This window comes from Felis catus, chromosome B1, assembly GCF_018350175.1.
Source record: "Felis catus isolate Fca126 chromosome B1, F.catus_Fca126_mat1.0, whole genome shotgun sequence".
Lineage (NCBI taxonomy): Eukaryota > Metazoa > Chordata > Mammalia > Carnivora > Felidae > Felis > Felis catus.
In genome coordinates this window covers 86,773,140-86,801,045 of record NC_058371.1, presented here as the reverse complement: position 1 = coordinate 86,801,045, position 27,906 = coordinate 86,773,140, and the positions used below count along the sequence as shown (strand labels likewise).

At 35.7% G+C, this 27,906-nt stretch overlaps 1 protein-coding gene across 9 annotated transcripts in view; it reads right to left on the bottom strand.

Annotated features, from left to right (window-relative positions):
- The window catches only part of ELF2 (E74 like ETS transcription factor 2), a 94,076-nt gene that overhangs the window by 49,649 nt on the left and 16,521 nt on the right, over positions 1-27,906 (bottom strand). For 7 of the 9 annotated variants that reach the window (XM_023252800.2, XM_023252802.2, XM_023252804.2 and 4 more), the window contains exons 2-4: positions 15,898-15,985; positions 14,265-14,504; positions 3,165-3,330 (exon numbers count right to left, since the gene is read on the bottom strand). In XM_023252800.2, the coding sequence (XP_023108568.1) occupies positions 3,165-3,330; positions 14,265-14,336 (238 nt within the window). In that variant the 5' untranslated portion in view covers positions 14,337-14,504; positions 15,898-15,985. Of the gene's footprint in view, positions 1-3,164; positions 3,331-14,264; positions 14,505-15,897; positions 15,986-27,906 lie in introns of those variants that run through there. The other 2 variants (XM_019828956.3, XM_045055858.1) reach the window with 1 other exon arrangement.

The following is a 27,906-nucleotide window of genomic DNA, read 5'->3' as shown; positions in this document are numbered from 1 at the left end:
AGAAAAACTTTAATGTACACATGCAGAGAATTGCTATATTAGGTCAATAAATATAATTATGAATATTTAATTATGAATATATGAATATGAATATATGAATATTGAATTATGAATTATGAATATAACCTAAGTTATAACATAGGAGCATTCCAGAAAGTATTTCCTAGATGTACAAAAGGAAATCTTACTCTATACAGATCTCATTTCCACCAATTCACCAAATGAAAACCTCTGTAGACATAAATACTCCTTTCCCTTTTTTCCCAACTTCTTCTCCAAAACCTACACGTTTCTGGAATTTAAGTTAAAAATTTATAGCACTACAAAATGAACCTGATCTTAATCCACTACCTAAAAGGAAACATACATTAGGATAAGTCATAACAACTTTATTTATATGTTCTAGGTATCAGAAGAATGAAAATTTATTCAGATTTTTACTTGTTTAAAAATGCATTTTATTCTTGGGGCACCTGGGTGGCTCAGTCGATTAAGCGTCCAATTCTTGATTTTGGCTCAGGTCACACACGATCTCTTGGTTAATGTCAGGCTCTGTGCTCACAGTGAGGAGCCTGCTTGGGACTCTGTCTCTTTCTCTTTCTCTCTCTTCCTCTCTCTCGGCCCCTCCCCTGCTCTCTTTCTCTCTCTCTCTCAAAATAAATAAATAAACTTAAAAAATGCATTTTATTCTTTATTGGGGCACCTGGCTGGCTCAGTAGGTAAAGCATGGGACTCTTGATCTCAGGGTTTTAAGTTCGAGCCCCATGTTGGGTGTAGGGATTACTTAAAAATAAAATCTTTTTAACAATGCATTTTATTCCTTAAATAAAAACAAAATTAGGTTTGGATTAGCTGATTCTAAACTAATGTATATATATTAACAATTCTTATAAAGTTACATTAAAAACCCATGAGCCATAGTATTTTCAAATAACTTAGTATGTTGTAGTTTCAAGTTCTGCATGCCTTATGATGAATAAATTGGAGTGTTTTAAATTGTTCTAATTATAGATGTATGAGATGTATGAGCCAGCAGTTTTCAGTCTCAATTTGGCATTGCCTTTAAAAGAGTTATAAATGAATTCTAAGTTTTACTGTGTTATTCTGTGAGAGACAAAAATAGCTATATGATACTATTCTTTATTTTTTGAAGTAATAGAGCAAGCATAGATTTAAAAAAAAAAACAGAAACATGAACCAGAATAGAATTAAAAATGTTTAAGATGAACTTCTCTGGTACTTTTAGACTATTTTAGGATAATACAAGTTATTTACTAATACTTCCTTTTCATGATGAAGAAAAAAAATCTAAAAAATATTATCAGCTAGTCAAAACTGCTTTCAAAATATCACAAAAATAAATGTTCTTTTACCCAGACTATGTATATTCCCTTTTCCAATATCACGATCGTTCATATCTCTGCCCTATAAATGATTATCATCACCCTCAGAGTTTAAGATGACTAAGAAAATAAAATCCCTTGAACAGATTATATCCACTTCCTATTTGGAATTGTTTTTACCTGAGTAATTGAAGTTAATGAAGCAGCAATCATCAATTATACAACCAATAAGATCTGGCTGCCCTGCTGTGGTATTTTAATGTGATAAATATCCATAATTTTCTACTTATGCAAATTTGGCACTGTAGTTTTCATATTTTACAAAGTTTCCGATTTGCTACCAAAATCATAGTCTTCCTTATTTTTTTAATTTTAGTTTTTATTTTTTAAATTTACATCCAAATTAGTTAGCAGATAGTGTGTCTTCCTTATTTTTTTGATCAAAACAATTTCCAGGAATTTCAAACACTTTCTTTTTTTTGTTTTTTTCCATTCAACTTAAGCTTTCATACTTTTTTTCTTGTGCCATTAGTTTTCTGCTTAGTTATGCTCCTGTAATAAAATCAGTTACTTCAATATCTACTTCAAACTATCACCCTGCTGTTCTTCCTATTCTTTTTCTCAAGAAGAAAATTCATCTCTGCCCCCATGCGTCTCGCTTCAGACTGGAAAACTCTCCAAAACCCTCAAAAAACCACACATGTATCTTCCTGCCACTTGCATTATCTACTGTGTAAATCAAGTACCACTTCAGTCCAAGGTCACGAAGCCTGTATGAAGTGTTTAACTACCTATTTTGAGAGAAGGAATTATCACTTCAAGCGGAGTTTGCTGGCCTTGTTGCCATCACTGCTCTGAAGAGCAAGGTAACTTTTAATCCTTCGGCTCAGTAAGAAATAAAACTGGAGGAAGAATAGCCTTAAGCTAGAAGGAGCTAGTAGTCTGAGGGGTGCTAGTGGGCCTCAACAGCAGAATATTCAAAAATGTTAATCATGAGACGTAACTACATTTGTAGAAATTTATCTAAATATGTAAGAAAGTTTATGAGAATTGCAAGCCAAGTATAAGGATTTTTTTCTCCATTAAGAGCTAAAGATAAATTTTAACGTTTATTATTACACAACAGTCATACCATCTTTCTGGTGAAATACTCTATTCTCTTTATGGTCAATGGCAAAAATGAAAAGGTTTCCAAGGATTGCATATTATTAATCTCCAATTAAATGCAGACAGACTGAAACACCAAAATTTCTCAGACGACAAAAAGGGAAGAAGATGCTGACCGACTGCTACAAAGACGCGTCTGACCTAAGAAAAAAGGAATCATACTGCTCCACCAATATTGATTCAAAGAAACTCTGAATCTGTTATAAAATGAGAGTACTCTACAGATTTTGAATTAAAAAGTTACCCTCATATACTAGCCTATGGACTTCTATATCTAAATAACTAGTCACACTCTCAAAAAAAAAAAAAAATGCTAAAGATAATTCTATTATTGCGGGCCTGTAATTTTGTCCTTAGGGTCCATTGTATGAGACCTGTTATACTTCAAAGAACTGTGATGTAGGACTTTGTGTGTGTATATATATATATATATATATATATATATATATATATTTAGTATATATATATATATTTAGTGTATATATATATATATATATATATATATATATATACTAAAGTCCCTTAAATAAGAGATGTTTCACTGGTTTCTAAGCAAAAAGAGGTTCTTTTGTATGTATCATTCAGTTGGCAATAGTAACATTGACACATAAAATGAGAAAGTCACAAATAATGAACATTTTGTGAGATGTCTACCTGTTTCCACATTCTCGGTCTCAACTTCTTGTTCCTCTGCCACATCGTGCATCATGTAAGTCTCATCATCATACACCAGAACCTGGGCTGCATAGCCCTGCTCTAATCTGGCACTTGGGACCGGCTCCACAATCACTGCTGGATACTCAGAAACCTTTTCACTTTCCTGCAAGAGCAAATTTAGAAAACAATCAACTTTTTTATTCACAAATTCTGGATTTACTCCTAAATACTTGAGTTCACGTAGTCTCAAGGGGTTTCATGTATTACACAATGAGTTTCACATATTACACAATGAGTTTTATGTATATTACATAATGAGTTTCATGGATTACATATAAATATGAACGTAAAAACTAAAACAAGAGATGAAAAGGGAACTTTAATAACCTTTTCAAGTCTCAGGAAGTGAGTCTTAGATTAAACTTTTTAAATAATCGGCTTCAGGACTAAAATGACAAATTAAAACCATGCATATAATTGCACTATCTCATGAAACCCACTAAAACAAAGTCAAAGACTTTTCAACACAAACCCATAAGGAGAAGAGATAAGTGCAACAAAGGAGAAGAGATAAGAGCAACAAAATCTTAGAAGATTAAAAGTGGATGGGTAAGTGTTATGAAGTAGTTAAGGAGATCCAGGAAAGCCAAATCGACCTGGCAGCAAAAAGAAGCTGAGAAACAACACACCTTACACTGGAAAACCCACAGAAGGCAGTACCCATTACCCCTGAAAATGGAGTAGCAGGTGGTAGAGAAAGAGGAGGGGTTCAAACAGGAAAATCCCATCAAAGCTGTTTGAAAAGCACTCTGATTCCTAGACCTGTTCCTCCTCCATGATGTTAAGCAACTGGCCCTCATTTCAGCAGAAGACTGGAGAATTAACTTTCTGGTGAAGGAATAACAGGAGCATTTTCAAGGTATATTAGGCATATTTGTTAGTATTGATAATGTACCAAAAATAGAGGGTTTTTTTTAACATTTATTTATTTTGAGAGAGAGCATGCACAAGCAGGGGAGGGGGAGAAACAGAAAGAGAGAGAGAGAGAGAGAAAGAGAGAGAGAGAGAGAGAGAGAGAGAGAGAGAGAGAGAGAGAGAGAATTCCAAGCAGGTTCCACACTCAGTGCAGAGCCCGACATGGAGCCTGATCCCACAACTATGAGATCATAACCTGAACCAAAATCAAGAGCGGTGGCTTAACCAACTGAGCCACCGAGGCACCCCCCCAAAATAGATTTTTCAATCAGCTTTTTAGTCCTCCACTTTTAATCATAAGCAAACAAACAGTCAAGTATTACTAGTAATTTACAGAAAAGCCTTTAACACAGAATACATACATATACACACATACATACATACATCTATAGTCCTATTCCTCAGGGATATTATATCCATAACAAGAACAGAATACAATTTAATAAAGACATTTAAAAATAAAGAGTTCTTAGAAGTTAAAAACATGTGGGGCGCCTGGGTGGCTTGGTTGGTTAAGCGTCTGACTTCGGCTCAGGTCATGATCTCACGGTCCGTGAGTTCAAGCCCCGCATCGGGCTCTGTGCTGACAGCTCAGAGCCTGGAGCCTGTTTCAGATTCTGTGTCTCCCTCTCTTTCTGCCCCTCCCCTGTTCATGCTCTGTCTCTCTCTGTCTCAAAAATAAATAAACGTTAAAAAAAAATTAAAAAAAAAAACATGATAGCTGAAATTAAAAAAAAAAAAAAGAGGCTTGGAAGATAAAATTGAGGCAGTCTTCCAGAAACCAGAGAAAAAAAGATGAGGTTATAAAAAATAGGAGAGAAAATAGAATGATACTAGAGAACCAGTCCAGGAGGTCCAATATCTGAATAATAAAGTTCCAGAAGAACAAAATAGGGGAGGGGGGGAAAAAACAGATTGGAAAGAAATGAAAGAGTTCCAGAAAATTTTCTAGAGTTGAAGGATATGAGCTGCCCATTTGAAAGGACCTACCAGATATTTAATATAAAAAATTAAGGGAGACCTAAGCTGAGGCACACCACTGTGAAATATCACAATACTGGAGATAAAACGGAAGATTCTGCAAGTTTCTAGAGAGAAAATACAGGTCACATACAAAGAAATGGTTTCAGACTTCAGTCTTCTCTACAGTCACATTAGAAGGAAAATGACAAGGGAGCCATTTCTTCAAATTATAAAGGAACATCATTTCTAACCTAGAATCCTTTAGCTAGTCAAATCAACTTAAGAAAATAAGGAGTTTTCTCAGATATGAAAGATCTCAAAACATTTACTTTGCATACATCCTTTCTCAAGAAGCAAATTTTGATTTCATCAAAAGTAAAATTTTAATAAAGACCACAACTTAGGATACAGAATATAGAAGACCCAACATGGGAAAGAAACAATAGTAATCTTTGGGAGGATTGGCAAGAGAGATTCTAGGATGCCAGCTATACAATGGATTTAAAGGGCAACGAGTCTGGATTATACGACCAGGACTCCTGAGACAGCACGATAAACTGTCACCAAGACAACCCCTGGCATGGTTCCTAAGGACAGAGTGTCCAGATAAGCCTACTCCAGGTTTTTATTCATATCTGATATCTGGCTTGCTTTGATGTACCTATTCACTCCACCTTGCCTTGCTACCTGGATTAGCTAAGAACACTCCTTTCACCTCCCAGATGTGTTCTGCTTTGATCTACTCTCAAGTGTTGAAAGAAAACCACAAAAAGTTAAGAAACAAAAACAAGAAGAACAGCATTCTTTCCATGGGACTGTATGTATGTATGTATGTGTGTGTGTGTGTATATATATATATATATATATATATATATATATATATCTGTTGAACAAACCTGCATCACCAGGTCATACCACTGCCTGAAACCCTATGGCCCTATGTTTCCAAGAACCAACTCATGACATTGCTTATTGATTGCCTGAGTAGAACTTCTTGAAATGCAGTGAACTTGATGCCAAACTAGTCCTCCTTTTCCTGGAAGCTGTAATCTAAATATGGTAATGCTATCCTTCCCTAACTCAGTTAGCTTGGGACATTATTCATATTTTCAAAGTAAACACCGTGTGGATATATTTACGAATATATCCACAAACAATAAAACTATAAAGAAAAGTAAAGAACTATTACCCCATAAGTCAGGATAATGGCACCTCTGGGGTAGTAAGAGAGGGGCACAGTTAATATTGTAAAATACTAGTAATTTCTATTTTTTAACCTGGTTCATAGGTCATATTTATTCTTTTTGTTGTTCTTAAACTAATATATATGTATACATATATATATATATATGTACACATATATATATAAAACGCAGTCTTCATATTGTATCAAATACTGCACAAAAAAACCCTTTAAATAAATTACAAAACAAAGGTATGATAAATTAAAAATAAGAAAGCATAAGGGTGTCTGGCTGGCTCAGTCAGTTGAGCCTCCGATTCTTGATTTCAGCTCAGGTCGTGATCCCAGGGTCATGGGATGGATCCCTTCGTCGGGCTGAGAGTGGAGACTACTTAACATTCTCTCTCCCTCTGCCCCTTTCCCCTGCTCACACACACACACTCTCTCTAAATTAAAAAATAAATAAATAAAATTTAAAAAAAGAAAAAGAAAAGGAAAACAAGCAAGCACATGCTGAACAGTAACACTGAATTTCCTACTCTGTATAAGGCAAAACATTTTTAACATTAAAAAAAAATATCCTTGGGCCACGTGGGTGGCTGTCAGTTGGATGGCTGACTTTTGATTTCGGGTGGGGTCATGATCTCACAGTTATGGGATTGAGCCCCCTGGCCGGCTCCAACTGCACATGGAGCCTGCTTGGGATCCTCTCTTCCTCCCTCTCTGCATGCGTGAAGAAAAAAAAAAATCCTTCCCCACAAATTAGATATACTAACAGTTGAATCTCCATTCTTCTTGCTCAGCTTTATAACCACAACCTACAGGCAACATCACCTAGCTATAAAATAGATGTTAATGAGGAGCATGCGATAGGTAAAGACTGATGAGGTCCCCACTCATAAATTAAGAAAGCAACATCGTAAGTGGCATTTGAGCTGGTACTGACCCAAGCAGTAAATACCTTATTTATACAGAACCCAAAGGACTGATAACTTCTTTCATTCCTCTGAGATCTAATAGTATCTTTAACAGTAACATTAACCTGAAATTATTTTATACTGTGAACTCTCCACCTCCATCTTACCAGTAGGAAATAATTCAAATTTTCTAAACTATGAAATACTTGAGATGTAGAATTCTGGACAAGGCCAATTTCCCCATCTATAGTCTCTTCCCCCCACCAATTAGGATTCTCGACCCACTGTTCTCTCTTGTATACCTTAGCTGGGTTTTAATATTTCAATGGCTCCTTCTTATTAACTATAAAAAAGCCAAAATCTTTATTAAAAAAATTCAACTCTTCTTTCAAGTGAACTCCAGATCTTTGCATCTTATACCTGTATACATTCTCAAAAGATAGTCTAACTCTTTGACTCATTATCTACATATACCTTGTAATCTGGATTCTACCACTCCGATGAAACTATTCTCTTAAATGTCAGTAAGGATTAAACTCTATTTCAGTTTTCATCTTCCTTTATCCTTCTGCAGACTCACATACTTACACACTGTTACCTCATTTAAAAAATTGCTTCTTCTTTTTTTTCTCTTTCTACCAATCTACTTGTAAGCATATCCTTTGACTCTTCTTCCATCTCCAGTGTCAGAAATATAGCCAACCTACTAAGGTTCTGTTCTCAGCATTTCCTTTTTACTCTATATTACCTTCCCAGGCAATGCCCCCCCATTGTTATGGTTAAAAACAGCACCTCTATGCTGATGATTACTAAATGTTTGGTTCTTCTCCAAGCACCTTCTGAACTCCAGAACCAACTTTTAAACTACCAATTTAACATCACTACAGGAATAATCAGCTAATACTCTGAGCTTAACATGTTTAAATGGAACAAATTATTAACATCTTTCCCTGTGCCCTCACCCTGTGTTCTTCTCTACACGTGTGTCTTCGTATTTAACAAAAAAAAGAGAGATTATAAATGTTTATATCTCTCAAATTCCCTTGAAAATTAAACATCCACAAAGTACTTAGTACAGTGTTTAGAATGGAGTAAATACTCAATGAGTAATGGAGTTACTTAGTACAGTGTTTAGAATGGAGTAAATACTCAGTGAGTGAGGAGGGCATGTCTTCACACTACAATCAAAATTATCTGTATTACTTCTTTGTACAAAAAGCTTTCATGACTCCCCATTTGTCTAAAAGGAAAACTGAACATACTAAACAATGATTTTTAAGACTTTGAAATATAACCCTCAACCCTGTTAGGTATTGAATTGATTCAGACTGAGGAACTACAGAAGACTTCCTAGAACTGGGCCCTGAATGGATGAAAAGGATTTGGACAGATGTGGAAGGCAATTTCAGGTACAAAATGAACATGAACAAAACTCATGGAAACTCTCACATTTGGGAATTAGGGGCAAAGCAATTAGGAACTATGTGAGGTAATGTAGGAAATAAGGCTGCAAAGGTGGTATATTAATTTCTTGGAGCTGCTGTAACAAATTATCATAAACTCATAAACTAGGCTATAATATTGCTGTTACTGTCCCTGCTCTTCCTCCCCCTTCTGTTGTATTCTATTCCATGTTTGCCTAGGAGTCAATTTACCAGATCACCCAGTAACTGCACTTCATCTTAAAAGGACTATCAAATTATATTATTTTACATTCCCACTATAAATGTATGAGAGTTCCACTGCTCTGCATCCTTTCCAACACATGGTATCCCTCTAATTTTTGCCATTCTGTGTAAGTATGTAGTAGTATCTCTCTGTGGTTTTGTGTTTCCCTGATGGTGAGTAATAGTGGGCATTTTTTAAAGTTCACTGATTTATTTGGTGGGCAGAGAGAAAGACAGAGAGAGAGAAAATCCCAAGCAGGCTTCACATCATCAGCACAGAACCCCATGCAGGGCTCAAACTCACAAACCAGGAGATCGTGACCTGAGCCAAAACCAAGAGTCAGATGCTAACCGACTGAGCCACCCAGGTGCCCCGTTGGGCATTTTTATATGCACTTATTGGCCATTCATTTTATTATCTGTTCAAATCTTTTTCCTATTTTAATGGATTATCTCCAATTTATTATTTTATATATTCTGAATATAAATTCTTTGTCAGTATATGTATTGTAAAGGTTTTTTTTCCAATCTTTGCTTCATCTTTTCATTTTCTTAATGGAATATTTTTCAAGAACAGAAGTTTTTAATTTAAATTAACTTCATCATTTTTTTCCTTCTAAAGTGTTGTCATGCTTTTGTGTTCAATCTAAGAAACCATGGCCTATTTTAAGATTGAAAAATTTTCTATGCTCAATTTTGAGTTATTCACCGTGTATGATGTGAGAAAGGATTGAGTTCATTTGCATATGGTATCCAGTTATTCCACCATTATTTGTTTAAAAGACTACCCTTTCTCCACTGAATTACATTACCACCATTACTGAAAATTAATCAGCCTTGGGGTGCCTGGGTGGCTCAATTGGTTAAGTGTCCAACTCTTGATTTCGGCTCAAGTCATGATCTCACAGTCATGAGATTGAGCTCTGCGTTGGGCTCTGTGCTGACAGCATGGAGCCTGCTTGGGATTCTCTCTTCTCCACCCTCCCCCCCCCACTTGTGTGCATGCACGAGTGCTTTCTCTCTCAAAATAAACTTTAAAAAAGAAAATTAATTAGCCTCAGATGGATCTATATTATGTTCCACTGATCTACATGTCTGTTGGCATATCAATTCCACACTGTCTTAATTACTGGAACTTAATTACTGGAACTTCACGGTAAGGTGCGTAGACCCTCCAACTCTGTTTTAACATAAATTCTCTAATCCATAAACATGGTATAACTCTTCATTTATTCAGGTCTTTAATTTCTCTCATAAGATGCTGTGTTTGCATATACATCTTTTATTTACTTCATTAAACATACCCCTGTGTCATTTTGATGCTGCTCAACAGTACTGCTTTTTAAATTTCCTATTTTGCTAAATTTCCTATTTTGCTAAGATATATAAATACAATTAATTTTTACATAGTCACTTGTTCTAAATTTGTTAGTTCTAACAGTTGTGTAGATTTCTTGGGAATTTCTATAAACATGATTGTATTATTTAGAAATAGTTTTACAACCTCTTTTCCAATCCATATGTCTTTTTATTTTTCTTACCCTGTAGCAATGTTTCCAGTGCAATGTTGAACAGAAGTGGTTAGAGCAGACATCTTTGCTTTACTACCAACCTTAAAAGGAAAACATTCCCTTTGTCACCTTTAAACATGATGTTGCCTGTGAGTTTTTCACAGATGTACTTATTAGGTTGAAGAAGATGTCCTTACTCCTAATTTAGGGAACTTGTATAATAAATAGGTGTTGAATTTTGGCAAATGGGTTTTCTGTGGTCACTGATAGGATCAAATGATTTTTTTCTTTTTATTTTGTTACTGTGATGAATTACATTGATTGATTAAACCTACCTTCCTGGGATAAACCTTATTTGGGTCATATGATCCCTTTTATACATTACTGGATTTAATTGCTAGTATTTAATCAAGAATGTTTTTATCTATGCCCGTGAAGGATATTGTTTGAGGATTTCTTTTCCTACATATCTCTGTCTGGTCTTGGTATCAAGATAATGCTGGCCTCAAAATGAGTTAGGACATGCTACCTTGTCTATTTTCTGAAAGAGTTATGTAAAATTAGTATTATTTCTTTCCTCAATGTTTGTTAGATCATCAAAAATGCCACTTAGCCCTGGAGGTTTCTTTGTGGAAAAGATTTTGACTAGGAATTCAATTTATTTTAAGATACAGTGCTATTCAGATTTTCTATTCCTCTTAGAATGACTTTCAAGGATTTTGTCCACTTCATCTGAGCTGCCAACTTATTGGCATAAAGTTGTTCAACCCTTTCATTCCTTATATTAGTAATTTTGGCCTTCTGTGTTTTGTTTTGTTTTTTTGTGCAGTCTAATGAGAGATTTATCAATTTTCTTAATCTTTTCAAAGGACCAGCGAGCAGATAATTTCTATTTGTCTACTTTTTACTTCACTGACTTATTTTTTTTTACTTCCTTCCTTCTACTTTGGATTTAATTTGATCTTCATATTCTAGTTTATTGAAAGCTCAAATGATTTTAGACTTTTCTAACATAAGTATTTGAAACTATAAATTTACCTTTAAGCACTGTTTTAGCTGCATCCTTCAAATTTTGATATATTGTATTTTCATTTTCATTCAGTTAGGACATTCTCTAATTTCTCTTGTGATTTCTTTTTAATCCATGAGTTATATAAAAGTGAGCTGTTTAATATCCAAATGTTTGAGGATTCTGAAAGTGTTTTTTGTTGTTAATTTCTAACATATTTCTGCTTTTGTCACACAGCTTTCTCTGTATGATTTCAATCCTTTAAAAAGTATTGAGATGCATAGGCACACCTGGCTAGCTCAGTCTATTGAGCGTCCGACTTCAGCTCAGGTCATGATCTTATGCTTCATGGGTGCAAGCCCCATGTCGGGGTCTGTGATGACAGCTCAGCCTGGAACCTGCTTCAGATTCTGTGTCTGTCTCTCTCTCTGTCTCTGTCTCTCTCTCTCTCTCTCTCTCTCTCTCTCCCCCCTTCTCATGCTCTGTCTCTCTCTCTCTCTCTCTCTCAAAAATAAATAATCTTAAAAAAAAATTTTTTTTAAATCTGGTCTCAGTTATCCCATCACAATCTGAAGTAGAAGAACTCCTAACTTTGTTTGTCTGAAAGAAGATGCTCTCTAAAACTGTATTTGCTGTGTTTTAAAAACTCTATTTAGGGGCTCCTGGGTGGCTCAGTCGGTTAAGCCTCCAACTTCGGCTCAGGTCATGATCCCGTGGCTTACGGGTTTGAGCCCCGCGTCGGGCTCTGTGCTGACAGCTCAGAGCCTGGAGCCTGCTTCGGATTCTGTGTCTCCCTCTCTGCTCCCCTCCCATGCTCACGCTCTCTCTCTTCTTCAAAAATAAATAAACATCAAAAAACAATTTTTTTAAAACTCTATTTAAATCCTCTTTTAATTTTTTCCTGCATTAATTCTCATTTCTATGAGACTTACCTGTTCTACATTTCTGTTTCAGAAAACTGCTCTGGCTATTCCTGAATGTATACTCTTCCATACAATCTTTAGGTCATATAACCAATTTCCCCCCAAACTTGCCCTAACATTTTATAGAGGTGGAATATATAGATTAACTGGAAGAAACTGACATCCTCCATAATATTGACTCTCCATTCTCCTATCCAAGTACAAAGCACATCTCTTTGTTTACTAAAATCTAGCCCTGACTTATTCTTTATAGCCATTCTGACATATTTTATTTCCAGTGCCTAGAAACGTACTTGACAATTGGCAGTAAGTGGTCAATTAATATTTGCTGAAAGAACAAATGAATGAAAGTAAGTGGGTTTCTACATAGCATAATTTGAAGAAAAAGTTCCCCAAGAATAATTTCCCCCTTTCTGGTGCCGTATTACCTAAAATGCCTGTGACTACCCATAACGCTACCACATAAATCATTAGTAATGCCTTGGCAAAATGATTTCACTTATCAGATTCTTTCTTCCATAATAATCAGTTCTCCAGGCCATGAACGCCTAGGTTCCATGTAAAAGAAGAAAAATAAAAAGAGTCTTCCAGAAACAAACTGTTGTACTCTTTTTCCCAAATAATAATGATACCAAACCAGCACAAGGTAAATATATTCTGCCTATTGTTCTTGGTGGCTCCCTTCTTAGGGTTAAATACAACAAAGGAAGACTATACAATAAAGGGAAAGCATTGCAAAAAGAAGCAATAGTTGGCCTGGGTGATGTGAAGGGGATGGAAGTCCCCCGAGTCCCTGAACTCTTTGGTGAATCACACCTAGAAGTGATCATACAGAAAGTGAATCTTCAAGGAAGAAGTAGACATTGATTGTTCTGTAGCTGGGGCTTCTCTTAATGGGCTTTGAACCCGTTTTAGATTCAAATATAACAGGAACATTCTGGTTACCAAGTCCACTGAGAACAAAGGAAAAGCAGTACCTTCATTTTATCCCCTTCCCACTGAATTTAACCATATAGCTACCTTGGAAGACTAAACAGACACAAACAAGCAAGAAAAAGAAGCAGACTCTAGAACACACAGCCTGATATCCTAACTTGTTTCTTGGTCCCATCACTACACCACTATGCTGCTACTAAGGACCAGTAACAGCAAGATCTTTCATACAGAGAAATACAGAGAATACAGAGAAAACAGATTTTTTAAAGACAGTCAACTCTCCATTTGTCCACCTCATCTCTGACCAAATATTGTGACAAATTATACTTTAGATCCTTTTCAGTATTCAGTCTTTACTGAATGGTGGGACCAGAAGCCAGGCCATGGAAGTCCATATGTTTCTGGTACTGTTATTTTTCTACTCCTATCTCCTATTCTTTAATGTTATCACAACAAGAAAATAACCAAATATGCTAATGATACAGAGTTCTATATGTATAAAATTTCAAAACCTTTCTTTTCTGATTTACAAATCATCCAAATTCTTAAGTATACATATAGGATTAAAATATAATAGATCCCCCTGCTGAATTAGAAATGATAGAATAACAAAGGAAGCAAAGATGACAACTAAAGGAAATACAAAATTCTAATTTAAGATGAATTTAATTTATGTATTTAGGTACATTATATATCTATAAATTCTGTAATCCAAAAGAATGGATTTTATCAGGAATTAAAAGATATCTCTAATACTTTGTGTTCTTTCTTTCAATTTCTTCCTCACAGTTCATTCCAATATATGCATGTTCCAACAATTCAGGTGAGCCTGGCAGTAGTTATCTTAACCTTCTATTACCTAAATTATATAAGGGCACATGACACATACATGTACAGTTTCATGCATTGTACATTTCTACCCTCAAATACCTGTTTCCCATTAATTTCAAAATTATTTCACGTATTGATTTCTATGAACAAAACAGAAATGTAATATATATTGGATGCCTAACCTCTTGATTTTCTACTCCATTGCTGGAAAGCTCCAAAACAGAACCTCCACTGTCAACCACTGCTGATGTCATTGTTTACTCCCTGAGGAAGCTTCAAACGCTATTAACCAATATAATGTAAAGGTTCATGGATGATTGCCAATGTTATAGATTTGCATTATCATGTTTTAAAAGTCAATAAACATGGAGTGAAGTAGATATCCAGAAATCCAGTCTTCTAAAGATGATTAACCAGAGAGCCTAAAAAGAGGAAGAATTTGAAAAATTATTAAAAATATACAGGAAGTATATAAAGCACAACCTATTTTACAATCTAATCTTTGACATTTTTGTAAACTAAGAAAAGGGAACTTAGCTTATACAGCCCTGTGTCGAAAGAGGGCAGTAATGAGCATTCTACTTCTCAGAAATGTCAAGCTCATAAGCAATCTATTACAACGAAGCTATTGCACATGGATGACCTTATGATATTTGTTTCTTATTTTAAGAGAGAAAATGTTATAACTTTCTCCTTTTATGAAGATGTACTTTTATTCCTGAAATATTTTAGTAGATATTTGTAAAACCTTTTATCCGTCGGTAACAAAATATACAAAATAAAGTAAAATTATTTTCCTGTTTAACAAATTAAAAGATTTACTGGTTTGCAAATATTTCATTCTTCTTCTTTGGCTCATTTGGTTTATTTACCTAAATAATATAATTAGACTTGTATTTTGCTTATGGTAGCAATCTTATTCTGTGTTCACATTTTGAATATTCTACTAGGACTAAAAACAGATTAATGTGAGTTGTTTATACTTTCAAATAGTTTAAAAATAAAGTAGTAAATCACTTATAATGCCTTTAGTATTACTTTATCATTCTATCATTCTTTCACCAATATTTTTTTTGCTACTGGTTAAATATTCAATATAGCAAATGGTTTCAAGGAAACATAATCCAAGCTTTTTTTCCCCTAGTAAAGATGACTGTCAATATAGACATCACCCAGATTTATGCTTTAGATTATTTCTAAAAGCTTATATTTTACTTGATTTTATGTATGTTAAATTAAAGCTTTTTTTTTTTTTTTTTAAGTAGACTCCATGCCCAGGTGAAGCCCAACGCAGGGCTCAAACTCAAGACCCTAAAATCAAGACCTGAGCTGAGATCAAGAGTCTGACGCTTAACCAACTGAACCACCCAGGCACCTTGTAAGATTTACTTCTTAAAGAATTTTTTCACATAACAATTAAATAATTCAGAGAAATTAAGCATATTTAAAGAGAAATGAACATATATTTCTAATAAATCATTCCATTAATATTATGTCCTACATTAATTTTGACTACTGCTACCATACAGATATGGAAATAAAATAATAAAGAATTTCTATAAATTTATACAATAAAAGAAATACCTGGAAAAAAATTTCACCCTACTTCCTAAGATTCATTCAGGACTATGAGTATTCTTTTTGATCTTATCAACAGAAAATGGGATAGGACATATATGTATCCTAACAAAAATTAGTAAAAATCTACAGTATACACCATACTAAAGCTCATTATTATCATATAAGGTAACAACTATTTTCAATTTCTTTTTTCTTAACATATAGGTAATATTGGCAGAAATAAAGTTTACTTACAATTTGAATGTTAAGTAGTCTAAGCATCCTTCACTATTTTCACAACTTGGCAAGAGCTAAAATACAAACCAGCAGTTCTTTGGAACTACTATTTGGGGGAAAAAAGACAGTATTAATATAATTCTATTTAAAAATATTTTGCTCAAAACAGGTATGTTTCAGACAATATGTACTTATTACAACAAACCATCTGCAAATCCTGATAACACACATTATATAATGGACATAATAAAGAAGTTATTTCTAGGCTATTGAGAATCAAAAGTGTTTATCAAACTTAAAATTTTAAGTCACCACTAAAGTGTCAAATTACTGAATAATGACAGATCCAACATGCATGGCCTATGCCTCATATTATGGGCTATATTTCAATAAACCAATAGGATTTTAACACATGGCTGCAGGTATAACCCTTGATGCCCAGGAGTTTAAAATCAAGTTTAAAAAGACTAACCCAGAAAACTACTATAAAACAACACTAATGATATATCATATTGCCTAATAAGTCACTTTCCTGTTCTCTCACCCTCCAAATTTAGCTTGCATACACTGCCAAACATCCCAAGCCTTCTCAAATAGCCCTCTTCCCTTCAAAGGCTAATCTCCGGACCTATGCACTAGATGTTAGGCCTTGCTCCATCGATTATTCCCTCCTTTTCCTTAACCTTCTCTTACTTAACTTTGGATCCTTTCCCTCAATATCTAAACATCTGTAAGACTCTTTCATCTTAAACATAGAAAAATCCTCCTCCATGACTCTGCATACCCCTCCACCTACTATTCTAGTTCCTTCTTTTCTCAGAGACGGTTCTAGAAAAAAACATCTATCTTCTGTCTCTACTTCCTAATTCCTCAGGTATTCCTCCTTTTATGGAGGTTTGGCATCCATCACCACCAACTGAAAGTTTTACTCTAAATTCTAATTGTCATTCAAATCCAATGGATACATTTCTGTTTTCATAAGACTTAATGTCTCTGAAGTATTTGATACTATTGATCATTCCATCCTTGAAACTCCATCTGGAATTTATCTTCTCCCTCTCTAGATACTCTTTTTCAATTTCCTTCTGCAGGCCCACCCCTAATTTTCAAGGGGCTCAGAGCAAGAGTACAAATGGAAGCCTACAGTCCACATGCCTAAATATTTTAAAGTTATAAATCAAGCTAACAAGCTGGTAAATTATTATTCTATCCTCCTATATTCATATAAATACTTCTATAACAACCTAAAAGGTTGATTTGGAATTCTGATTTGGAATTCTCCCTGAAGTTCTACAGGAGCATGGGAATCACTCATTCATATATATATATATATATATATATATATATACACACACACACACACACACACACACACACACATACATATATACATACACACACATGTAGACATCCCATCCCACACGTCCAAATTCTGGCCACATGCCTGTAAACAGCTGCAGCTTGGTCATCCCTTGGGCCTAAAGAAGCGCATACATGTGTTCAGTCAAGAGAGGAGAGAATCAGGAAAGAAGCTTTTGAAGGGCCACATGGGCAGGGAATTCTGGGGTTCAAATACTCAGAGCTTAATCTAGAAATGGGTACCAGATGGACTAGTTCCCTTGCGCGTTCCCCCTCCCCCACCCTTGCCCACCAAATCCTCATTCTACCAGAAGGGTTATAGCTGGACAAAGGCTAGATTTGGACCTCTAAAGCACAGGGCCTGGAGCAGGGTTCCTGCTTAGTGAAGTCAAACAACAGTGTTACTCTCTGGTCAGCCCTTACATGGAGGTGTTTTCAGGATCTCATCCCTAATTTTCTTCTGATTCTTTATACTCTTTCTTACTACCTCATATACTGCTATGGCTTCACGAAAATCTCTCTTCCAATCTAAACTATTTTATGGGCTCCAGTTTGTCTACTAGACACTTCCTTGCCTCTACTTCTTTGTGAAATTAAGTAGCGTATAAATAAACAGTAAGCATCTGTTCCAGGATATCCCAGGCACTCCATTAATTGATTCAGTCGTTCAGTAAATACTGAGCACCTGTTATATTATCAGTTTTCAGGGCTAGAGGTGTAGTGGTGAATAAAGGAAAAGTCCTCATTCTTATGGGTCTTAAATTCCAGCAGGAAAAGATGAAAATAAACAAAATATGTTTAGCATACACATAGATAGTGATAAAGGCTAAGGAGACAAATGAACCAAAGAGAAAGAATATTCAGCAGGGAAGAGAACTATAATTCCAAGTTAGGTGGTCAAAAAAGAATTCACTAGAAAACTGACATGAATAAAGACCTGAAAGTAGGGAGTAAGCTGTGACAATGACTGGGGGAAGAGTCCTGTAGTTAAAGGAAAGGGAAATGCAGTATCTTCAGGGGGGAGTATGCCTCACTAGTTCAAGGAGGCCAATATGGCTGGAGTGAAATGAGCAAGAGGAAGAAAGAACAGAAGATGATAGAGAGTTAAGGGGAGGGGGCCATGTAGGCCCTCTTTGAGGACTGTGACTTTTACTCCAGGGAGAAGGAGAGTTTTATACAGAGAGATGACTTATTACAAGAATCATTAAGAAGCTGGGTTGATTGTCATTTGCAACTACATGGATGGAACTGGAGGGTATTATGCTAAGTGAAATTAGTCAGAGAAAGACAAAAATCATATGACTTCGCTCGTATTAGGACTTTAAGAGGCAAAACAGATGAACATAAGGGAAGGGAAACAAAAATAATATAAAAACAGGGAGGGGGACAAAACAGAAGAGACTTATAAATATGGAGAACAAACTGAGGGTTACGGGAGGGGTTGTGGGAGGAGGGATGGGATAAATGGGTAAGGGGCACTAAGGAATCTACTCCTGAAGATATGCTAACTAATTTGGATGTAATTTTAAAAAAAGAAAACAGAAAATTAAAAAAAAAAAAAAAAGAAGCTGGGTTGAGAACAGACAAGGGGACAAGGGCAGAAACAGGGAGATCAGTTAGGAAGCTACTATAATACTTAGGTGAGAAATGATAGTGGTTAGGACCAAAGTGGTAGGTTCTGGAGAGAGTGAAAAGTGGCCAACTGTTGGATATATTCTGAAGGTAAATGGACAAGATTTAATAGCAATTTGGATGTGGATGTGAGATAAAGAATCAAGAATGAATCCAAAGATAGCAGTCAGAGTACACAGAAATAGCCATTAAATGGGATAGGGAAAAGTGCAGCAGGAGAAGTGTATGTCCCAAACTAAACACGTTTTCCTGACAGAGGAAACTGTGCTTAGCTAAGTAAGCTACCCTAAGGCCCACACAAACAATCTAACATGAAGAGTGCCTGAAGTTCAGAGTTCCTGAAAAACAGAGTTCCATCAACACTATCATAGTTTCTCACTCTTCACCCCATTTCTATAATCTCATATCCTCTGCCATAGCTGAGGTCTTATTATCATTTCTCTGTATTGTTTTAATGGCCTCAGAATTTGCCTCCTCATCTCTAATTTTCCCACCTTTCAACTCCATCTACTGCAATATCAGGATGATCCAAGATGGAATAATGTTAAGCCCCTCTCAAAATTCTTCAATAGTTTCTCATCACGGGAGAAAATCTCAGCCTCTTTGTAAACATCCTAATTTAATAGGAACAAGCAAGGGGTATAGGTCTATTTCTCGGAAGTTATGAAATGTTCATTCTGATATGCTCAGGTATGAAAATCACAAATCTAATCCACACTCACTTGTCCAGTCTCATCTTCCATTTCTCCCTTTATCTAACCTTAAACCACAATTGTTTATAGTTCTCTATATTCTTCTCTCTCTTTCTGTGAACATCCTTCCTTTTGCTTGCCCATCTGGCCAATTCCTAGTTGTCTTACAGGTCTCAAGTTGTAAGTACCCTCATCCCCTCAGGCTCAATATCATTTTTTTTTAATTTTTAAATATTATTTAAATCCAAGTTAGTTAACATATAATGTAATAATGGTTCCAGGAGTAAATTTAGTGATTCATCACTTACATATAACACCCAGTGCTCATCCCAACAAGTGCCCACCTTAATGCCCATCACCCATTTAGCCCATCCCCCCACTCAACACCCCTCCAGCAACCCCCAGTTTGTTCTCTGTATTTAAGACTCTCTTACGGTCTACCTCCCTCTCCCTTTTTACCTTATGTTTCCTTCTCTTCCCCTATGTTTATCTGTTTTGTTTCTTAAATTCCACATACGCATGAAATCATGATAGGCTCAATATCATTTTCTAGGACTCTCCTTCCCCATCCACACCAGGTGCCTCCTTCACAAAAACATCAGGGAAATAACAGCTTCCAGTAGATCCTTCACTTGCCACCTCCTATCAACTGTATCAAGCCCAACACCTATGCCTTTGTCTCAGTGCCCTCTAAAACCCTGCTCCTCTTTACTTTCCTAGTCTTACTTCGAACTACTTTCCCCCAAAGTAACAAGTTTTAAAAATCTGTGGTTTATATCACCTAACCAGGGCCTTTCATACAGCAGATACACAGTAAAGATGTGATGAATACAAGAATAAACAAACACGTTCCAATGAAACAAGTATCTTCACTGTTCACATACCATGCTCATCCCCATCCCTATCCCTCTGCTAGTGCTCTTCTCTTACCAAGAAGGTCCTCTTCTTTGGTTATTCAAATTTCACCTATTCCTCAAGGACAACTTTTTCCCTACAACTGAGTAACCTCTTTCTTATCTCTTACTACGCCAGTTCTTTCAATAATACAGAAACAATTACAATCATGTAAATGCCATTAAAGAAACTACAAAGTATAGTGGAACATAAAAAAAAAAAACAAAAAAAAAAAATCCAAGTCGACCTTGGAGAGTTCTGGAGAGACTTCAGAAAGGAACCACCATTTGCTCTGATACTTTAAGCCAGATAGATATTGGCACAGCAATAAGAAGAGAAAGAACTTAGAATAATAAATGCTAGTCTCAGGATTGAAAAGAAACTGTGAAAAATGATAAAAACTTAAGTATCACTCAGGAAAACTCTGCTCAGACTATAATTTAGTTCCTTAGAGTACAAATCACACTCTCATCAAAAAATTGTTTAAGTGTATGACTTCATATAAAGTACAAAAACAAGGAACACTCCAACTATAATATTAGAAATAGGATATTATATTACAACAGGCTAGTATAACTAATATACAAAGAATGCTTAAAATAGAGGAATAAAGGACCAAAAAAACAAAGAAAAAATAAAGAAAACACATAAATACACAATTTACAAAAACAGATATAAAGATGGCCTTTAGGGGCGCCTGGGTGGCTCAGTTGGTTGAGTGTCCCACTAGATTTTGGCTCAGGTCATGATCTCATGGTTCAGGAGATCAAGCCCCTGTCAAGCTCTGGGCTGACAGCATGGATCCTGGTTGGGATTCTCTCTTTCCCTCTCTCTCTACCCCTCCCCCACTCACACTCTCACTCTCATTGTCTCTCAAAATAAATAAACTTAAAAAATTCTATTAAAGATTTTTATACAATCTACATTAATATACACATGAGTAAATGTGATGTGAATTCTTGTTAAGGTTCCAGTTTTCATGTTGAATTATGGATTCTTGTGTGTTTCATAAACAAAAAGTCATGCTTGGGCTAATTATTTAAGTATGTCGTGAATCAAGGACTATGATTCATATGATTTTATATAACTGGGGTCCAAGGAAGGGGATTTAAAACCATATTAATTTTATTAGTTTCCCATCCAAAGTGTGAAAAACTCAACTGGTTCCCTTTAAATATGTCATGCAATTTGAAAAAATATTTACTAATCCTCTGGCAAATTCTCTTTTTTTCATTTTAACAGGCTATGTTAATTGCTTCTGATCTAATTGCTTCTTTTTTTTAATGTTTATTTATTTACTTTGAGAGAGAAGGAGAGTGAGTGTGCATGCGCATACATGTGAGCGGGAAGAGGGGCAGAGAGAGAGGAGAGAGAATCCCAAGCACAGTGCAGGGCTCAAACTCACAAACCCTGAGATCATGACCTGAGCTGAAATCAAGAGTCAGAGGCTTAACCCACTGAGCAACCCAGGTGCCCATATTTTCATTCTTTACATGTAGTGTCTGGCACACTATGAACATTGAATGTCAATTTATTATTATGTCTTTGCAGAATCTGTCAGAACTGAATCACATTGCTAAAGCTTCACGTAAGAATAAAGCAGTAGCAGAATAGATGATAATTCCTAAAACCTAATTGTTCCTCATGCAAAACAGGGATGTTCATTTTTATAATTTGTTAAAACAAAAATTAGGGGGCGCCTGGGTGGCTCAGTCAGTTGAGTATCCAACTCTTGGTTTTGGCTCAGGTTATGATCTCACAGTTCCTGAGTCTGAACCCTGTGTCAGGCTCTGCTCTGAAAGTGGGGAACCTGCTTGCAATTCTCTCTTACCCTCTCTCTCTGCCCCTCCTTGGCTTGCTCTCTCTCTTAAAATAAAGAAATTAACTTTAAAACACAAAACAAAACAAAAATAGTACAGCATTTTTTTTTTTTAGTACAACATTTTAAAGGGATAAAAGTAGGGGCACCTGCGTGGCTCAGTTGGAAGAGCATGCAACTCTTGGCCTTGGGGTTGTGAGTTTGAGCACCATGTTGTGTATAGAGATTACTTAAAAACAAACAAACTCTTAAAAATAAAGGGATAAAAAATAAACTAATGAATCTTTTAAAAATATTCCCTTCTGGGGCGCCTGGGTGGCGGAGTCGGTTAAGCGTCCGACTTCAGCCAGGTCATGATCTCGCGGTCCGTGAGTTCGAGTCCCACGTCGGGCTCTGGGCTGATGGCTCAGAGCCTGGAGCCTGTTTCTGATTCTGTGTCTCCCTCTCTCTCTGCCCCTCCCCCGTTCATGCTCTGTCTCTCTCTGTCCCAAAAAAAAATAAACGTTGAAAAAAAATTAAAAAAAAAATATTCCCTTGTGAAAATGGGAATGAGATCATTTTGAGGGAACTAAGTCTAAGGAGTATACAGTTTAGAAATATTCGGGCCCATAAGTCAGAACCAGAAATAATTTTGGCAGCAACAGTTCATGTCATGGGACCTACTTTAGGGCAAGGTGATTGATCCAGATATTTAAAATTGGATGTTAGAAATTTATAGGATAAAAGATTGCAGAAAAGCCCTTTTAATCTGGAAGAGATCTTAGCGCTCATTTTACAGAAGAAAAAAACACACGGAAGACGCTAATTGAAAAATCCAGTGAAATAACTTGCCAACCATAAAAGCAGTTTTGCATTTCAAGAGTCCCACACCATGGATAACAGTATCTTAACATCCTCATTTACTCATGGCCCTGACATTGTTATCCAATTAAGATATATGTTCTTAATCTTATAGATTCTCATATGAAATATATGTGAATGATATATAGATAAGGAGTGAATTTAGATACTCTGTGACTTCATCTAAATTCCATATAAGATATTTTGATGTTTTTCTTACAAGCATGTTTTGTTGGTTTCTTCAACAAAATAATTACAATGGCCAGATTCCTGGATATAACCTAATTAATGTTAACTTGTTCAACCTATTTTATGATGATTAAAATCTAACAGAGAAGTATCATCTAAAAACACTCTGAATACAGATATCTTAATAAAAAAAATAAACATACTCTGAATAATCAAACTTCACAGTTATTTAAAGAATTGATGAGTAAAGAGACAAGACAAAATCAACCTGACTTAGCTGCCTACAGTCACCACTGGAGATAAAAAAAATGATATTGCTGCCTAGCTACACCCCTTTAATATTATTATCCTCCTAATCTCTGTTACCATTTTGCATAATGCTCAAATTCTAGGGCAGCAATAATAAGGGTCAGAATAAGTATACGAAGGAAGCACATTTTACAATCCAACCTATCTTGAGGCTGAAAATAAGCAACAAAGATCTATTTATCAATAACCTTAAATTTATATGACTATTCATTCCCAGATTTACTTCATGAACTATTTGTAAGAAATAGTAAATTGTGGGAATAAATGTGTTTAGCCAATTTCCAAATCAAGTAAGAACCAGAAAAAAGGACAGGTACTAGGAGGTTTAGTTAGGGAAAAAGTAACAATCAAAGTCATGGCTTATGTCCTGACTTTGCTCAGATGTTTGAAAAGTCTCAAGTCTGGTCACAATAGCCCCTTGTGTATCAAAAAGAAACACATAAAAGTCTTAAAAGACTTGTTTCAGGGGCACCTGGGTGGCTCAGTCAGTTAAGCCTCCGACTTTGGCTAAGGTCACGATCTCACGGTTCGTGAGTTCGAGCCCCGCGTCGGGCTTTGTGCAAAGAAAGCCTAAAATCTAGTTAGGTTCTATTCCAGAAAGTAAAAAAGGAATTTTCCTTTTTTAAGGAGGGACAAATTGCCAGCCTAGCAACTGCGATCCTAACTTAGTGCAAATAATTCTAAAACCTTAGCCAACTTCTGCACTTTCATGATTTAAAAAGGAAATAAAACTGCCTTATACAAGAATCTTTTTAATATTCTGATTTGATAGGATATGAATCCATTAAAGTGAATTTATCCTGGACGAAAGTCAACAACTAGCTTAGTTTAGGGTACTTTTTCCTCCATTTTCCAAACAATAATGGGATAATTACAGGTAACATTCATACAGCACTTACGTCATGCCAGGCATTATTTTAAATTCATTATATTATTAATTGATTTAATTGATACAATCCTGCAAAACAGGTATTATCAGTCCCATTTTATATTGGGGAAGACTTGAGACATGAGGAAATTCAAATAACTTATCCAAGGTCAAGCAACAGGCAAGTGAGTCACAATATCAACCTAAGTAGTAGGGCTCCAGAATCTTAAGTTTTTCTGCCTTATGATTATACAAGTATTTTTGGTTTTGTTTTACTAAAACTATGAAAGAATCACAGAGCATCTTTCCCACCCCTCCCTGGGAGATTTTTCTATCTACTTTCTTAATTGGCTTATAACATGGGCTAATTAAAAGGCTTAAAACACGTTAAGTGGATGTTACACATATCTTGTCTACATAAGTATATTTTTTTTTCTCTTTTCCAAAAAAGCGGGGGCGGGGGGGAGGGCAGGAAGATGAATTCTTTAACTCATAAATCCTCTCGTATAAATTCTATAGGCCTTAGGGAGAAAGTGACAGCATTAGAAATTTTTTCTACTTTGTTCTCTTCAGGGTTGAGTTTGTTTTTAGAAAGAAATGTTGGCCTGGAATTCTGAATCATCAGCAAACAAAGATTCTCAGATATAAGCCTTATATGCTGATTCAAGTTTACCCATATTTCAAGTAAAAGAACCTGGAACCAAAGTATAAACATTTTCGTAATGCTAAATAAAAAGGCCCCTGCAAGGGCACCTGGCTGGCTCAGCAGGTGGAGCATGTGACTCTTGATCTCAAGGTTATAAATTTGAGCCCCATGCTGGGTGTAGAGATTATTTAAAAATAAAAATTTATAAATCAATCAATAAGCTCCCTGCAGAAGCAACTAGGGGAAAAAGTACACCTACTCTCACTTTGAGGCCTTAACTATTTACAAGGTTACCTAATTATGCTAAGGTTTACAGCTCCCTCCTCAGGGCCTGGAACATGGGTACATACGGGCCTATAGGATGCATAATGAATGGATGTATGAACAAATGCATGCTTATTTTTATTTGAAGGACTAAATATCATCTCTTCCATTGTACCTAGGACTCTAATCACCAAGCAAAGGTAAATACACTTCGTCCCCAGAGGTTAAAACACAAATCTTTAGATTCTGCAGAGCAGAATTTCTTTTAGTCTTGCAGAGGTATATCAGGAGTCTCACAGATCTCAGCATATAGTTGTATTCATGGATATACTAAATACACCAACGTACATATGCAATGTTTCTGTCCAGAGAAGCCCATCAGAGACTCAGCACCCAAAGTTTTATTGAGGGTTGCTCACATGGGCACCCTCTATCTCAGGTATACTCAAATTCTAGACCCCTAGGAGGAAAGCAGATGTTCAACATAAACCATATTGTTTGCACAAACAGTCTAGGCACAGTGAATCATCCTTATCAGTTACTGGAAACACTCTGAGAGTCAAGTTCCCAGATGTCAGCTATGAGCCAACCTTGCAAACAGACCTTTCTAAGGAGAGTAGTCTCAGACCTACTATGTTAAAGTTATTTAACTCCTTAAAGTCTCAGACTCATCTGTAAAAAGGAAAAAAATAACAGAAACTACTTCACGGCTAACATGATTATTACAGTGGTATTAGTCTCCAGTATGATGGCAAGACTTCATAAAGATCACTTGATAATGATGAGGAGGACTACAGAAAGTTATAGTAATGTAAAACTTCAACTTAAAACTTAATCTTTAACCCAGCAGCAACTTTTAGAGGAGGATAAAAACCATAATGATCTGGAATGAAGAGGACAATAAACCCCACTTTTCTCCTGTAAAAGATATGGGAGGATTATTTTATCATTATAGAATGATATTATGATTGAGTTTAAATGCTTGGATAGGACATAGAATAGCATCTCCACTTCCAAAAATTAAGTAAAAATTCATGAAGGCAGAGTTCCTGGAACATTCTCAACTCATCCAGATTATGAAATAAAACATGAGCTTGCCCTGGAAGTTTATTTAAGCACACTATTAGAGAACGAAAAAGAAAGAGGAAACAATTCACTAATCCTTTTAAAATGAATATACTTTCTATTTCTTACTAATTATCACCTAAAATTAAGATAATCATTAAATTTAGATTTAGAATGGTATATGTTAACATAGAATTGAGATTTATAAGGAAAACCTATTTTTTAATTCATGTATCTAAATGGTATCCACTGCAAGATTATATATAACATTACTCAAATCGGGCAGTTTGTTCATGAAAACATTGAAACTTTGGCCTTCAAGTATAGATAAGAATCCAAAAGATTCTGAGGTTTAATATTTATTCTGAAATCACTATATTATTTGCTTGTTTTATCCCCAATTCATGAATTTAACTTTTTTCTTACATTTTTAATTATTTTTTAATGTTCAGTTTTCAGACAGAAAGAGAGAGACAGACAGAGCATGAGCAGGAGAGGGGCAGAGAGAGAGGGAGACACAGAATCTGAAGCAGACTTCAGGCTCTGAGCTGTCAGCACAGAGCCTGAAGCAGGGACTCAAACCCACGAACCGCAAGATCATGACCTGAGCCAGCGTCCAACACTCAACTGGCTGAGACGCCCAGGCATCCCTTGTCTTACATTATTTACAAAGTTTAACCCTATGTTAAACTTTCCACAATGTTCCTCTACCACAATGTTCCTCTACGTTTTCTTATTATCGCTAATTATGGCTAAGTAGAAAACTAAAGACCATTATAAATTACTGGATTAGAGAAACTTTTTGGTTCTGTTCTTTGACCAAATTTATAATCCCCAAAATAATGCAAATTAACATATGCTAACTTGGGAACCAAAACAAATTAGCTTAATTCTATTTTATTTTTTAATTTTTTAGTGCTTACTTATTTTTGAGAGAGAGAGAGACAGAGCGTGAGTGGAGGAGCACAGAGAGAAGGAGACAAAGAGTCCAAAGCAGGCTCCAGGCTCTGAGCTGTCAGCACAGAGCCCACATGGGGCTTGAACCCACAAACTGCGAGATCATGACCTGAGCCGAAGTGGGACGCTCAACCGACTGAGCCACCCAGGCACCCCCACTTTATTCTATTTTAAATGAATCATATCAACGATACTAAAGAATGTTTTTTAATTGTCCGGATCTTATCCTGTCCCAAGTCATCTTTTTGTCACCTCCCTATAATGAAGTAAAAGGTGAAGGTATTTTCTTACATGCTTACTGCAAATCTTTCTACCCACCTTACCAACACAAACTAGAATAAAAGCTCCATTAGAGCTGAGCCATAGCTATTCTAATCAGCATTGCATATATATCTCTCAGAAATAGTGCGTAGCACATAACAGACAACAATTTTAACTCCCAACTCAACTTTTCTTGTTCTTGGCTTCCTTTTTCTATTTTACTATCTCTAAT